General features: G+C 41.3%; 1 protein-coding gene across 1 annotated transcript; it reads right to left on the minus strand.

Moving 5' to 3' along the window:
• Positions 1-675: 675 nt before the first annotated feature.
• Positions 676-16,668, minus strand: cd44b (CD44 molecule (IN blood group) b). The gene is made up of 8 exons (XM_073472713.1): positions 16,216-16,668; positions 7,776-7,941; positions 7,082-7,224; positions 6,894-6,956; positions 4,684-5,061; positions 3,922-3,999; positions 2,845-2,923; positions 676-2,648 (listed from the first exon to the last, which is right to left on the minus strand). The coding sequence occupies exons 1-8, from the start codon at positions 16,280-16,282 to the stop codon at positions 2,435-2,437; spliced, it is 1,188 nt and encodes a 395-aa protein (XP_073328814.1). The 5' UTR covers positions 16,283-16,668; the 3' UTR covers positions 676-2,434.
• Positions 16,669-16,782: the final 114 nt, after the last annotated feature.

The following is a 16,782-nucleotide window of genomic DNA, read 5'->3' on the forward strand; positions in this document are numbered from 1 at the left end:
CCAGTCAGCCTTCATCTTCTTGGGAGGTTTCATGCCTGGTGGCAGACAAAATAGCACAAATAGTGTAAAACAATGAAATGTTTTAAAAAATGTTTTATCAAGCATTTTTTTTTATTGTTCAATAAATAGTTTATAAAACATTTCATTGTTTGTTAACAGTCAAATTACTATTAACTAATGTTTAATTAACTATAAATGTACCCTTTATTAATGATGGTTATTATAAAGTGTTACCATAAAAAGAAGTAGCCAAAATGCCACATAGAATGCATGTTCATGTCAAGATCATAATAATTAACTACATATAAGTCAGCTGTGATGACAGTCTGAGCAGCTTTAGAACAGTATTTAATGACCCAGTGCACATGCATAATAAATGCATGTGCATAAGCAGCATAATGAGAATAGGCAGTAATTGTGCTCTTAACTCCACTATTTGCAGCTTATCGCTATATTGAAAGACGGCATCAAAATGGCCGTCTTTATCTCTCTATCTCAACCTTCGCTTCCTGCGTTAACATACTCTCAGATCACAAACCGCGGTGCCATGGAAACCTCACTTCCTCCTATGTGGCGGTGACGTAACCGCTCGCATTCCCTGTCATGCCATTCACACGCTCCCTTTTTTGTCCTCACACATACAAGAGCAATCAGTGAGCGAACACCACATTCCTGCACTTTCTATACAGATTTATTTTCATGTTCATGACTTTACAAATCTTTTCAGCGACGCGTTTTGTTAATTTTGTCATAGAACCTGCCTACACTAGTACATTTGCTACTTCTTCTCAGAAATGAGTCAAATAAGAGCAAAAAGCAGGAGAAAAAACGGAACAAAAACGGAACAAGTCAGAAACAAAAAATCAGTTTGCAATCGCTGTTTACAATTCAGCGTTGTACTGAAAAACCAGGAGAAATTAGCTGTCACACAGGGGATAATATTGATATGGCACAAAGTATGATATATTTCACCAATGAGAAGGTCAGTAGAAAAAACTGCAGCGTTTTTCGTTTACATGTGTGAATGTACAGAGTGGCTGAAACATCGAGGCCGAGGCAAACACACAAGCTTCATTCATGGCACCCCTCCCCCAATGTTGTCACAGCCTCTTTCTTTAGTAGAAACCGTTACATTGCTGTGTGTTTAGAGCACATGGGCCCCCTCATTACATGTGCCATGTAGCTTGGCTCCTAAAGCTAAGCCCTGTCACTCAACTTGTCTTGAGTGAGCTGAAATGTTGCATTTAAAAAAGGGTTAATCTCCTCTATCCAATTCTGTCTTTTTTTACGCTTCCTTTTTTTCTTTAATCAATGTACACACTGTGTATATAGTATGTATACTTCATCTTTATCATTTTACTTATCCTCAGGATAACATCAGGGACTTTTCATCATATTCCCAACTTCATATAAATGTATTAACTGACTTCAATGGTGCAACAATTGCGCAGTTTTTGGATGCTATACATCAACTTGATTCATACAATATCCACTCCACTTTGACTATTGCAAAAATCCATTCACAATTGTTTACCTCTGAGGTGCTGTTTCTAATTAAATAACTCTCAAAAAAAAAAAAATTACACATTCCTTTAATTAAAGGAGGCACAAAGCCCCCTTCTACCAAACAACAAAAAAGCACTGGCAGCTATTGCTAAGGCATTTTTCCAAAACATTATACTTTATATACAGAGACCAAGAAAAAAGGGACTCAAAGCTGCATAAATTAAGGTAGTGACATCCCCAGTTTTCTTGAAAAATGGAAAAACCAAACTCCAGTCCACAGGCAATGTCTGAAATATACACGAGGTTACAACAATAAGCGAACAAAAACAAAGAAACAAAATACATTGAAAACATCAAGGGTTGTTTAAAATGATCTTTTTTTTTATCTGTAGTATCTCAAAGAAAATAACCCAGTTTCTCACCGTTGATTTATTATTTCCCATTTAGCTTAAAATTTAAAATCCACCAATTCTATAAAAAAAGAGACCAATTTGTCTTTACAAATAAGCCCCTCACACCCCTCCCTTTAAAGCCTGTGTCTGTCCAGACCCATCATCAACAGAGAAATTGACACAAAAACACATTCATACGTACATCCTGCTATGCATCAATGCATGATTAACACTATCATGCATTCACTCCTAACTACCCCTGGCATCAAATCGCACAAACAAAACGCTCTACATGTTGGTTTAAAAGACCGTGAGGCAACAGCTCCACACCCAGTACAATACTTTTAACCTCAGTGAGACAATCTTTCTAAATAACACACACATACATCCTTACTCAGTGTCCATTCAGTGCTGGCCACTGAACTGTTTTATTTTTTTAACCCCCAGTGCTTGAAGCCCCACCCATCCAATCTCCTCACCATCTCCTCCTATCCTCACCTACACTCTTCCCTGTCTGCCTCTACGCTCCTCCTCTCTCACGCCAGCTGCTCTTTATCTGGCGACTCCTCTAGCGTGATGACGGTGAACTCCTCTGTGTTGCCGTTCTCCTGGATCTTCTCCTTGTTCATGAGGGTCACCATTTCCTGCTCTCTCTCCTGGGCGTGGGAGCTGGATGCCGATGCCGCCGCCCCGTTCCCCTCGCCGCCATCTTTGGGAGTGATCATCAGGGTCTGTTGTTTGCCGCACCAGCTGCAAGAGCACATTCAGACATATTTACTCGTCATTGATTTTTCTTTGCAATCCGCCAGTCTCCAGAAAAATATGTGAATACTGGAACACTATGAGACTATTGACTGCTGTGCACACTAGCAACAGGGGGTCATGTTGTCCCCAACATGTTACATGACATCTCTCTGTTAGTGTATGAAAAAAATCAAAGTCATACGTGTTTCTTTTCGCAACAGCTGCACACACGATGAGAATAACAGCAACGACCACAATCACGACAATGATCACCAGCCAGTCTGGAGGGAGAGATAACAAGCCAAGAAATAAAAGTCACTGTCAACAAAGAGTGGATCCAAACAAGAGTGCCCTTTTCCCAGCATGGTCTTATTTGACCGCAGTCTCAACGGATGTTATGGTGTTAGAAGTACAATCCTTGTTCCAAAAAAGTAAGGACACTGTGTAAGACATAAACTTTCCTTTTTGTGTCATGGTTTGGGTTTTTGGTTTGGTTATTTTTTGTTTTAGTCTTTCTACTTCCTGCTCACCTGTGTTCCCAGTGTTCTGTTTCCCTCCTGTGTTCCCTGTGATCCTCCTCAGTCTGATTTTCCCCCACACCTGTCTCATATCAGCCTCGTTAGCACTGCCCTGTTCCCAGTGTCTCCCCACCTAGTTAGCTTGTATTTAGGCCTGTGTTGTTCCCTCACTCTTTGTGGGTTCATCTGTTTCCTTCCACGCATGTTCCCTGGACCTTGTGTGTTCTCTCTGTTCCTGATTTGTTCCTCATGGTTTCTTCTACATCTCTTTAGTTTTTTCCTTGGACTTTCCTTTCCCTGTCTTTTGTTACCTTCTTTTTGGACTTTGGATTTTACATTTTGACAGGTAGTCAATTGAAAACAGTGCAAAGACAATATATTTAATGTATTACCTCATCAACTTCATCAAACATTTTGTATATATACGCCTATTCTGAATTTGATGGCAGCAACAGGTTTCAAACAAGTCGGGACAGAGGCAACAAAAGACTGGGAACGCTGTGGAATGCTCCAAAAACACCTGATTGGAATATCCCACAGGTAAACAGGTTAAAGGGGCAGCGTTCAAGAGCAAGGACAGGGCAAGGTTCAACACTTTGCGAAACATAAGATTGTATAAACGATATTAAAACATGGGCTCGGGAACACTTCGTAAACGATATCTTTGCAAATGATTACATTCCGTTTTTATGTACATTTTACACAGCATCCCAACATTTTTTAAGTCGGGGACGTAAATGTGAAGTAAGATGGTTGCTTACTTGATGAACCGCCACTCTCTCGTGACTCAGGCACATCCGAGACTCGTCCCCTGCCATTAGGTTGTCTTGGTTGTGGAGCTGCATGTTAATAAAACAGAAGGCAATGAGTCATGTCAGAAACAGGTAAGTCACTGACGTATTAAACTCAAAAGTATCCACTCTTGCAAAATGGAAAACAGAAAATTAGATGACCTATTCAATATGTGGCTGCATCACAGAGGTGCATGCATTTTTATCTCTTTGTAAGGCTTTGTGGCACCAGATAGTGAAAGCTTTGTATTAAGAAATTTGCTTTTTTCTTTTAAAATAAAGCTGAACTTTTACATACAGTACGTTTCAGTGCCTTCAATAGAGACTTTTATGCAGTTAGTGTGGTTGTTGAATATGCTGAGCCTGATTGTGATTCCTCTTCGGGACATAGAGACGGAGTAACTGAGGCCTGTTTTGTAACAAATCCAGTCCACAGCTCAACTCAACACAAGGGGGCGTCATGTGTTCTTAAAAGTTACTTCAGTCCTCCTAAAACCTGTTGCATCTGATGTCAGGAAGTGCTGCTCTTCAGTAATGTTTCCATGGATCATAATTACAAATGAACTCAAGTATCACCATTTTCTATGATTTCACTTTTGGATATACAGATGGTCGATGAGGTAACAGGAACCCTGCAATATAATGCAATCCAAAAAAATACTATAGAGTTGAGCCAGCAGTTGTACTGCAGCATTTATGTGTTTGATATATTCTTGCTCGTGTTTTTCTTACCCTCTGTCATGCCGTAATCTTCAGGATCCGATGGGCTGTCGTGATGCTCATTTGGAATGGTAGGATGTGCTTCCTCTGGCTCTCCGACAGGGGCCGTTGACGAGACGGCCCCATCTGGCTGCATCCCAGAACCGGTTGGCTGGTCGAACTCTACAGGATTGAAAGTGGACCCCACAGTGCCATTCTCACTCTCTCCAGAGGGACTGTCTTTCATGGAAGGACCCTCTGTGGAAGCCTCTGGCTCTTCTGCTATTGTAGTAGTTAGTACTATCAGAGAATCCTCCCCGGTGGATACCGTGGGGTCACCGCTCTCACTGTCATCCTGTGTTTTTTGAGTGGTGTCTTCCTGGCCTTCTGCTGGGGTTGGGACATGATCCTCTGATGATTGGGGAATAGAGAGGGTCATGCATGGTTGTAACTTTTGATATATTTTAACCCTTTCTTAGCAGTATCGTAGTATGTATTTGGATATCATATTATATATATTTTTTTAATGTCACGCCAACATTTATATTACAATGATAATACATCTTAATACAAAACGCAAGCATAATAACATGCATGGTGGACGTTACAATCGAACTGTGTGAGTCATTCAGCTCTCTTCTCTCTCGTCACAACTTTGTTTTGCTTCTTTAACCTCGAAAAAAAGGATTCCACTAGGGGTGTCACAATAATGCAATTTTCACAATAACCATGATATTAAAAAATGAAATATTGCATTAGTAATACACATATGATAATATCATGTGGATAATCAAATGAGTTCATCTGGTTGCCTTTTCACAAGTAATTGAGTGTAATTGTTCTTTTTGTTTTCTTTTCTTTAAAGTTATGGTTACAGACTCTCTCCACCTCCCTAAACTTGTATGTTGAGGGTAATTATTTGCCCCAAAAAAGACACAAAACAAATATTAAACAAAGTTAAAGATAATTTTGAATGATTGCATTTTATTTTAAATTTCTATAGATATTGCTTTAATATTGTGGTTGTGAATTTTGTAGTTAAAATCTGATATCTTAACAGCCTTAGTTTCCACGTGTGGAAAAAAGCCAATCACATACCGTATGCGTTTACATTCACATTTTTCATTTTCATTTTTCGAATTTCACATTTTGTTTGCAATTATTAGGCAGTTTATACTTCAGTGCACCGTGTTAGTGTAAATGCTGCCAACTCCATGTAAGTACTTAAAAGAGCTATTTTTATTCTGCTTTCCCTAATCATCATTCAAAAGGTTTGTTTGCAACAGCTTCCAGGCAGAAAACCCCTGCATCACACATCAGCTGACATACAATCTGACAGTCATACAGTCTTTTTTTTATGATGTGATTTCAAAGTGCATAAATCTTATTTATCTAAAATGCATGTTTGACGCTGTCATATCTCATTAATAACAAGACTTTCACTAATGTCAGGTTGGAGACCTTATTTACCTGTTAGACAAAATGACAGCTTGAGACTACCCAAAACTGGCAGTAAGCATAAGATGTTGCTGTTGTGTAGCTATTAAAGATGCTCACAAAGGGTTACGAAGGGTTAGGGCTAACCCTAACCCCAACCCAGAAAAACCAGATAGGTCAGACCAACGTGTTTTACCGTATCTTTAAATGTTACAGTTACGGCTGAAAATGACAACAGAAATAAACAAGTTTGCTGATTTCACATATCTCCAAGATGGCCAGTTATCTTTACAGTAACCTGTGTTACCACTGTTAATGTGCAGTGTGAAATAATGCTAACCTGGTGTTACGTGTGGGAAACTGATCCCTCATCAGGACTCAAAGCGGTCGTAAAAAAAAGGAACCTCACCCAACTGACTTCTTGTTTTGGCCGGGGAAGAGTTGGGTTAAATGTACGTCCCACTTCAGGTAACATAGCTAGGAGCTGAGAGGATGTTGGTGTTGACTATTAGAGATGAGATCATTTGGTAACCAGGAAGAGGTGTTGTCGGAGGGGTTTTCAATTCCTAATTCTGTTTTCTTTCCATTCAGATGAGTTTCATAACCTGGACATGCTGCATGTTTTTAAATGTTGGCATCCTATCAACTGTAATTTCGAGACATGTTACAGGATACAGTGCTTTTATTCTATCATTTTTGAGGCCTTTGTTTCAGTTGATCACCTATTAATGTTTAAACTTTGGACACATTGTGACAAATGTGCACTATGTGAATTACAAAAACATTAACAGGCATATGGTACCAACCTGGTGCATCTGAGGATAAGCGTTCGGCGGAAAAGGCATTCTCACAGTTCTTGTCAGGCCCAGCTAGAGCACAGGGGACACGGAAAGTAGACATTACCAAAATGGAGAGGCAAACTGGCACTTGAGTAATTTAAGCGTCACCTTTGGAATAAGCCGATAAACTGCCAATATCCTGTGGATGTAATCACCTGTTTCATCGTAGCAGTAGGCATCATAGAGGTCCTCAGCAGTCACACGTGAATTAATGATGAACCCAGTCATGTTCTTTGCACAGTTTTCATGGCTACTAAGTCTGAGGATGACAGTGCTCACATTGCTGGTCCAGCCGTACCTGAACGGACACAACAATATTATTATTTGGAAGACACATTTTGCCACAAATTTGGAGACATTTTGTTAATAAAGAGAGCATTCTGTCTCCAAGCAGCCTGGTCTAAACACATTACATCACACTGCTCTGAGAAGTGGAGACAAACGCTGTTGAGCAACAGACCTTTTCCTCTGTCGTTAGTTTACAGTGTTTCTACCACATGACAAACATGTGGCGTATGTGTGTTGTGAAACTGAAAGGCCGCCTTCCTCTTTCCTGGTTTTACATCTCTTAATGAAGTGACCAAGTGTATTCACCATTGTAGTTAAATTCTGGGATTTTTTCATGGTTTCTATTTGAGTTAAAGCGTTTCCTGTGACATTTCAAAACTAAAAAGACCCCAAAGGGGACATTTTGAAAGAAAAGGCCCACCTCATGGCAAGATCTTGAGAATTTTGAGGTCAGTGAATATTGTTTTATATGACTAACAGCGCCAAAATGTACATTTTATTCAACAAGCATTCACATAAAATTAATATTATTAATTTGTAAACCAAGGCTTGTGGTTTCACCTGCATGTTTCCATGCTTTTATTATAGGCCTCCTGGAGTTGGTCTGGACTTGCCAAGGTGCTCTTCAGCTGCTCACACACCTTTTGAGCCGTCTCAAAGTTCAGGGAGTGACGGCTCGCTCCCTCAACAAGAAAAACCCCAACATAGCTGCAGCTGCGAGAATTCACTGTAAGGAAAGAGAGGGAAAACAGTCAGGTTCAGGTGTCCGACAGCATTCATCACCAGTTAGATACGGTATACAAAGCTGTGAGTAGCCAGCAGGTATCAGAGTCTGACACCGTCATGTAAATACCAAATGAACAAAACTGTTTCTTTAAAATACATGTTATATCAACATGTGATTTCATTCATGTCTTCAAAACTCAACGCCACATTTACAACAAGCGGATAGTGAGATAGAGCAAAAGGTTTAAGACCCATGTTGCTTTTGAAATAATGAACAGTCAGGATTTAGATGCTGTGAGTTACATAGCGTGAATTTTATATTTTAATTTTAACAAAACACTAGGTGAGGATTCATTCACTAGTTTTCAAAGAGGAGCTCTTTACTGCTCCTTCATATTTTCTTTAATATTATTTTTTAATTATTTTCCCTTCTTTTTCATGCAGGAAACGCAGCTAGTCACTCATTTCAACTCCCATTCAGAAGTTTCGTTTTTTTTTCTATAATAAGACACTGTGATGGTGCACATGAATGCTTTCAGAAACATAAAATGTATGAGCAAAATCTATAATCTAATTTATGCAAGACATTGCCTTTTGTGTCAGTATTCAAGTGTTAGTCATGAGCTGGCTGGTTTGTTCAGATGAGTTCTCTGGAAGGGAAGCACCATGAGACAGGCAGCATTCTTCATCTCCAGTGTTTAGCCCTCAGGCCTCGCTAAGAGTGCGTTTTCATTAAAACAAAGTGTGCAAACAAGGAAGGATAGGCATACGTATGCACAAACACATACACCATTTATTTGCCTTGACATTAATTCCTCCATCCATCCATCCATCCATCCATCCATCCATCCATCCATCCATCCATCCATCCATCCATCCATCCATCCATCCATCCATCCATCCATCCATCCACTTTTGATTTTGGCAGTTTTAATCCTCCATAAACTTTCACTGTAATTAGCATTCAGAGAAGCATCCAATGGTCAATATTACTTCGGGACTACGAGAGGTTCCTAAGAATTCACGGGATTTGAGTGGTAATCCTCAAAACCTGCTCTTTGTCAAAGCAAAATCAATCACTGCAGATCAGTGAAAGTTTGTTCAGTAAAATCTGGCTCTGGCGCACACTGTTTCTCATGAGTGATTCTCAAGCCTATTTGCTTGCGTTTGTGCTTGCCTAAAGGAGAAACCTCAGGGGAAATTGACTCTCCCCTGCTGAAATGAAAGCAAAAATGCAAACTAGGCCTAGCAGATGAGGAGGCAGCATATGTATGCGTACACATGGAGATCATGGAGACACACCCTTTGCAAAAAAGACTATAATGAGTGGAAATGACAAGAAATAGCTTTCAGAGCTTAAACATGTGATTCTCGACATGAGCAGGTGATCATTTGCATTGAGGATGAAAAAAAAGAGCGTGACACCACCTGGTCAGAGCTCCGTATATGACCACAGCTCACACTCTGACACTGACTTTGTCTCCATAGTGATCTTTGCAGAGCCAATGAGAGATGAAATAATATTCATGAACAAACGTGTATGCCCGGAAAATCTGATCAGGAAACTGATTCTGATTCTGATTCTGCGGAGGCTTTACAGATATTTCTGACTAAAGTGCTGTGAACACATGACGACATTTAGTGTCGCGAAACTCAGGTCGAACAGAGTCTACTGGTTTCATATCAGATAATCTTTAAATATAAGAATAATTTGCCTAAGAGAAAGCAAAAGTAGAATCCTTTACCACAAACTCAGATATCATATGAGGGACTTACTGGAATCTGTACATCTGTGGATGCACAGAGGAAACCCATATCTGTACTCTGTGTTTGCTGCTTGTTTAAATGTGCTACCATAGTGACAGATGCACGTGTTGAGAAAGATGTCTATTACTAATGCTAAGTCACTCGGCACACTCACACTCAGCAGCAACACTTGCACCCACACACACACATACATACACATTGAGTCATTTGTTGCACCTGGTACAAAATAAAAATAACTACTGTGTCGACTTATTTCAGTGAACAACTTTCAAAACAAACACACTAAAGTCAGCAGCTGTAGTGTTTATGATTCATAAGAAATATACACCCTTGTGCTTTCTCACCTGAAAGACGTTGCTCAGTTTCAGCAGAAAATATGAGTTACAAGTTTGGTAGAAGATTAAAGTTAGAAAAACAAACAAACAAACAAAAACACTACACTTGTAAAACCTGCTCCCTGAAAAAAATATAACCACTTGACAACAGACCGATTAAGAACAATGCCTGTAAATTAACATATAATATTATACTGTGATAATTATCCTGTAATATATTCTACATTTGTGAAGCTTTATTGAGAGAAATGAAATTGACTTCATGTTTATTTTTGGATTGGCTTGTGTTGCTGTTGCTGTTGCTGTTGCTATTGGATTGCATTGTTTTGTACAGTATGTAGTAATCAAAAAGAGGGAAGTGCACTGTCTGGCGACCAACTGTACAAATTTCAGGCTGCATCATGAACTGAGGCATGAAAAAACAAGAAATAAAAGCAAAAGGATGCTACAACATTGAGATGATGTGAGGCAATATATTGGTTTTGCCTTAATAGTCCTTCATGTTGCACTTATTTCAACTAAAGCATATATATGTATATCCCAACTGGAGATGCTACACTCTTAGAAATATGGGTTCAAAACGGTTCTATCTGAAGGGCTGAGGTTCTACTCAGGACCACTTGCTTCTGAAGAACCATTTAAAAATGGTTCAATAATAATAATAATAATAATAATAATAATAATAATAATAATAATAAGACATTTTATTTATATAGTGCATTTCAATATACTAAGACACTTTACATAATCACAATATAAAAGGAAACAACACGTTAAGAACAAATGGAAAAATCCATTAAGATCCATTTTCTACCCAAAGAACCCTTCACGGAAGAAAGGGTTCTTCAAGGTTTTTTAAGGGTTTCTTGGTAGAACTCCCTAGATGGGATCTAGATAAAACCCTTGGAATGAAGGGTTCTCAGTGGAACCACCTCAGTGGGTTCTTATTTGTTCTGGATTGAACCCCCAGAGAGAGTTCTAGGTGGAACCATTATACCATAGAGAGTTTCCCTAGAACCACTATAGGGGGTTTCTGGGTGGAACCTTCACAAATGGTTCTAGGTATAAACCTTTACATCGGATTCTGGGTAGAACCCTCTAAAAGGGTTACAGGTGGAACCTTTATAAAATGTTTTACTAAGAACCAAAAAGGGTTCTCCTATGGGGACAAGCCAAAGAACCTGATACGGTTCTATTTAGCGCTTTTATTTCTAAGAGTGTAGATACGCCTCAAGTTTTAAGGAAAACATTAAGGAAGTGTGCAAAATCGCTATTTGTTATTTTGTGAGCATGTTGATCACTTTTCTGTGGAAAAAGCTGTCAAGAGTGAGCGCCAACACTTGTTCTGTACGGCAGTTGTTCTTGCCTCTCTCTCTCTCTTACACACACACAGACACACACACGCACTCACACACCTGAAAGGACTCCAACACATGCTGCCACATGGCTCAGTGTCCCTGAAAGTAAACGGCCCTGGCCTTGCAAAACTTGCCCGGGAGAGATCAAAGAGAGCACAGCTTACCATCAGCGAGCTGAAAAGGACTCTGACATGAATCTGAGCGTGATCATTAGTATGCAGAAGGAACGGTCATGGGTGTCTTTATACAGTCGAGAAAGCCTTCTATGCCAAGGCACTGACTCTCCCAAAGGCTCCATTGTCACCTAATGGAGTTGAAACCAAGGAGACTGTAAAGTCTGGGTGCACAGAACCTGAGAGAAAGGGAGCTCCAACACAGCTGCTTGCCAAAACCCCCAGCTGCTCTAGAAGTAATAGACAAGCCCCAAGCCTCAACTCCCACTTCACTTTCTCGTTCCCCCGCTCTGTCTCCTTTTCTCTTGTTTTCTCTCATTACTTTCTGTTTGTCTTCTCCATGCCAGCAATAAAGTACAAATTACCCCCTGCATGCAGGTGCACAAGCACACAGGCAGATCACAGATGCACATGCACACAACTCCGCAAGTCATAACCTTTGTGGAGTCATGACACAGCATGGAGCACAGCAAGAGAGCCAGTGAGCTCAGTATCTTGATGTCAAGAGTAATAACACACAAAGTTGGCTTATTTTCAACCTTATCTGCATTTTTACTCTTTCCACTTTTACTTAACACCTCACTGAAGTTTTTTTCCTATATATCACATGTGCAGGCATCCCATGCTTGAACACAGAATCAACTGTATGCATCCCACTGCGACTGTAACATCCTTTTAGTCACAGTTCATCAGCTGGTTTGGAGACCTTGTTAGTCACCATCGCCACCACAATGCTCCAGTGTCCTGCATTATCACACTTGAGTGAAGTTGCTCTGTCAGCAGGGATGTCTCTGCCCTTCGCTGGTCACAGGTCCACCGGGCCAGCAGGACAGGTGAAACATGAGATCTGGCGCAAAATGTGTTTGTGCGCACACACGCTCACAACAATACCTGAAGGTCACAAGAAGGACCCAGCTATCTGTTTTTTTGATCTTGTGCGCCGTTTCTTTTCACACCTTCTGTCTCCCTACGCCTCCACCCATTACATCTTTAACGGCAGCCTGGCTTTCTTTCATACAGGAAAGGCGGGGGTACTTTTCTCTCTTGCCTTTTAATAAACGCTGGCCTTAAAGCTCTCACAATTTAAAAGGTTTTATTGAACCCAAACAGATGATTTGTGATAAGACACTTGACCTCCAACACTTTTAAACATTCAGGTTTGAAGATAAAGGAGACGTCGCACTACAGAAGCCTTTCACCTGCTACTTCTGTTAATACTGTCACTCCAAAACTGTGATACGTCTTAACGAAACAAAAAGCAATTGTCCCACATGCTGTGCACATATTTTCATTAAAAAAAATTTTCGTTCACGGGCTGTATTCCATGAAATTATCAAGCTAAATTGAAGTGGCAAAGAAAAGAAAAGAAAACGAGGATGAAGTGTCTTTTCACTGGTTTGGAGTGGATAAACAACCATCAGAAGTTGACGGTACCAAACTCGTTGATGAAGAAGTAGAAGAAGAAGAAGAAGTAGAAAAAGAAGAAGTAGAAGAAGAAGAAGAAGAAGAAACAGTCACCTCAGCCATCTACAGTAAGAGGGAATGTGGGACTTTTCTTCTCTCCGAGCGGAAACACCTGATCAGTCATGTGAGCTAAATGTTTGCTACGTGTCTTTCTCAAAAAAGGGGAAAGCCGCATCAACCGAGCATACATTTTGTTTATTCAAATTATTCCATTCCTATCAACCTTTTCTGATGCAATACTACAAAATGCACAACACAGCCTCTTTCTGGGAACCGGGAGGCCCTTAGCTTAGCACAGCAAGTGGAAAAAGGGAAACACCGACTCTAACGCTAATCATCACATCTGAAGCTAACTATTAACCCATGTCTTGTTTCTTAAATCCATACACAGACATAAATTTGGACATTGCCAAGCTGTTTCATTCTGCTTCCAGTCTTTATCAAGCCCCAAGGAAGAGCACCAGGCTTTGAAGCCAACTTTCGTAGTGGCCAAACCGTGTAATTACAGACTTTCTCCCATAAGCTTACGCTGTAATAGAAGCAGCTGTACACAGCCCCTCGAGATGACTTGTTTCACTCTCAGAATTTGAACCATTTGGTCGATAACATAACAGAGCCACACGATAAAATCTTTTTATTTCCCATTCAAGTTAGTCGGTTTGCTAAAACGGAAGTTATCTGCACGGTTGGCGGAAGTCTCTGGTGCAAAAGCTCTTTAAGCCTCACAATGCAGAAGATCTAGGTAATTTACTAAGAGGAAGTGGAGCTTTTGGCTTCATGTACAAGTGAGCAGCTTACTTTAGGCTATTTGAGCATAGATACGTGCAGATTTCAGTGCCTTTGTGCATAATATCAAAGCATAGATCCAGTGTAATCTGCTGTTATGCCCGATGATACAGTGAGTTAAGAAATCAATGCCTCACGCAGGAGGATGTACGTCTATTACAGAGCTCTTTCTGAGCTGTTTTCCCAAGGAAACAAAGACTTTAGTGTACATGAGATTGGAAAGCAGGCAGGGGGGCGTGCGGTGGGGAGCAGGAAACTCACAAATCAGTTTTAAAAAGTAATTATAAGGTTTAACAGCACTAAAAGACAGACAAAACCTGGAATATGAGGACCCCTGCACCATGTTAGACCAGTTCTATCACTGTGCAAAGAAAGGAAGAGGAGGGGAGTTACACAATATATTGGTGCAGATTTGTAGACGGAGGTTACAGGGAAGGCGAACACGTGTCTGAGAGTCTCAGGTGGCAGGAGACGGTCCTTAGAGCCTGTACGGGCACAAGCCCTCTTTGTCAAGGACCGGTCCCAGTCTGCAGGCCCCCTCACCACCCCTCACCTTGAAACATAACACGGGGGCATGCAGGAGGGGTCGTTACGCCAAGGAGGCAAACACGGCCACCTTAACAGGAAGTCCAGCGGTCAGGTTGGCCCGAGTGCTTGCAATACTAATCCCCCGCATAGAAGAAGCAGCGCTCTGAATTACGGTCAGAGATTCTACAGAGGAAACTCGAAAGATAGACCAGCACCAAGAATGCAGATTAGATGAAGTTGATTAAGAGTTTTCCATGTGCTTGAAGCTTTACGTATGTGTTCATCGCGATCACCAGATGAACATGCTGGGGACAAGAAGTTGACAAATTATAAAATTTGGAAGGTCTCACAGATGAGAGACTTGACACTCCCATGATCAACTGAATTATTGAAGCACAGCATTAAATTTGAATTATCCTGAAATGGGTTTTTATTACATATCTTGTCACATATTTAGTGTGTGTCATAAATTCCTAGTCACACAGTTTCGTTCCAATTAAAATGGATGAAACCATAATTTCAATGCCATTTTCAGCCAGTACTGCATCAGAGATACCAGCTGCAATCTTTTTTTTTTTCGGACATTTTGGGGGAATCGTAGACATTGATGCAATTGACAGCATCGTAAAAAAAAACTCTCCATAAATGAAGTCTTGGTTAACTGGCCTGACCGCAAGTCCATGAGTCCTGCTCTTAATGATGTGCCGCAGGTGAAAACACAGCCACAGGTTTAAGGTTCAAAGACAATGCAGGGAGCAAGACGAGCTACAACCACCACAGGACACTTCTCGCCAGACGCCAATTACTCTCAACACTCCAGCGTAGAGATACATATACAAACACACACACACACACAAAAAGCTCACAACTACTCAGTACACAAGGAGCCTTGAGGGGGGCAAACACATGTTGAAGCAAGGGGGGGTGGAAAGTGGGTCCACCCCCTTCCCTCTTCCCACATACAGGGCACATATGAGCTATCTAGGTAGTCTCGTATTTGCCTTTAAATGCTGGTCAAATTTATAGCTTGATGCTGATTGTTCTCTGGCGGAGTGCCAGAGGGAGTCTTTGTGAACAACCCCAGCGCAGCCTCCTCGGGGAGCAAACCCAGACGAACCCAGACCTGTTTGATTCAGTACCAACTTCACCTCCAGAGATATATTGCCTCCGAGCAGCAAATCCAATCAAAACCTGACGCAGAAAGCACATGTTAGATAGAGACAAAGAGAGAATAGGGAGACATTGAGGAGGGGAGGGGGGGGGTGCTAGAGCGATTGCTGAACATCCTTTGTGTACAGAATAAAGCGTTAAGCGTGGCAGCACAGACTCCAGCTGTAGCCGCACAGCAAAGAAAAAACAAAAAAATAACTCTTTCTGAAAAGGACTGCTTTCGAAAGCTACACTGATCATCCAAAGCCCTGATAAATGAGGTTCACTTCCCAGAGCGTGAACATGTGTGAGACAGAGAGCGAGCAAGAAGAGCGCCTGTCTCCTTTGTGTCTATCAGGCGTCTCAGACTGCCAGACGTAAGCCTGTCTGCGCTGGTGAGGCACACACTCTCTCTGCCGGCATCCACTCATCCGTTCTACAAGCAGCAGCAGCAGCAGCAGCAGAGCAGCACAGCCTCTTTCTTCCACTGTCTTCTCTTTACATGAACGCTCACTTAAATTCTCAACAAGGCTCAAGAAGGGAGAAAAAAAAAAAAAACAGCAATAATGTCTGGTCCTAAAACCTGGCAACAAAGGAGCGTTGCCAGGTACAATTCTGGCAGAATAAGGTTAAAACAAAAATAAAAAAATGTAAAAAATTTAAAGAAATCCCCAAACAAAGAGCCATCCGCTGGGCGAAGGCACAGTCCCCTCACCTTGAAGTAGCTCCGACCTGGAGGAGGCCAGTAATCCAAAGGTGACCCCCAAGAGAAGCGTCCACATCCTGGGCAAAGCGTCTGGCGATGACTGGGTGAGTAGCTGGTTGTAAAGGTGTGTAACAGTTCTCCTGTGGTTCTGTCTTCCCCTCTGCCAGGAGTGTGGCTGGTTTGTGTGTGTGTGTGTGTGTGTTTGTCTGAGTGTGTGTGTGTCTCAGTGTGTGTGTGTGTGAAAGAGAGACAGTGAATGAGTGAGAGAGCAGTAAAAAAAAAGAGAGAGAGAGAGAGAGAAGAGACCTGTCACTGTGAAAGGAGCTGCTGTGAGTGTCTGTTCGCTGCTGGAGCTGAGTCAGACTTTGCCCCAACTTTTCTATTCTGTAGCCCGAAAAGACACAGAGGCTAGTGGCTCACAGGCAGAAGGGGAAGAGTGGTTCATGTGAGTGAGCACACACCCTTCTGCCTCTCCCACACTTGCCCCACCTCCCCTCCCGCCCCACCTCAGCACCAGCCTCTCTCATTTTTCCTCTCTTTGCTCTTTCTCTCGCCTCTTCCTGCTTTTATACAGTG

Source organism: Pagrus major, chromosome 8 (genome assembly GCF_040436345.1).
Source record: "Pagrus major chromosome 8, Pma_NU_1.0".
NCBI lineage: Eukaryota > Metazoa > Chordata > Actinopteri > Spariformes > Sparidae > Pagrus > Pagrus major.

Bases quoted from the DNA above. Each gene is read 5' to 3' on its own strand.
- cd44b (XM_073472713.1), bottom strand. From the start codon at position 16,282: ATGTGGACGCTTCTCTTGGGGGTCACCTTTGGATTACTGGCCTCCTCC. The intron at 6,957-7,081 runs GTGATTACATCC...CCTGTGCTCTAG, and splicing joins CTACTGCTACGATGAAACAG to CTGGGCCTGACAAGAACTGT. The intron at 4,000-4,683 runs GTAAGAAAAACA...ATTAACATGCAG, and splicing joins AGATTACGGCATGACAGAGG to CTCCACAACCAAGACAACCT.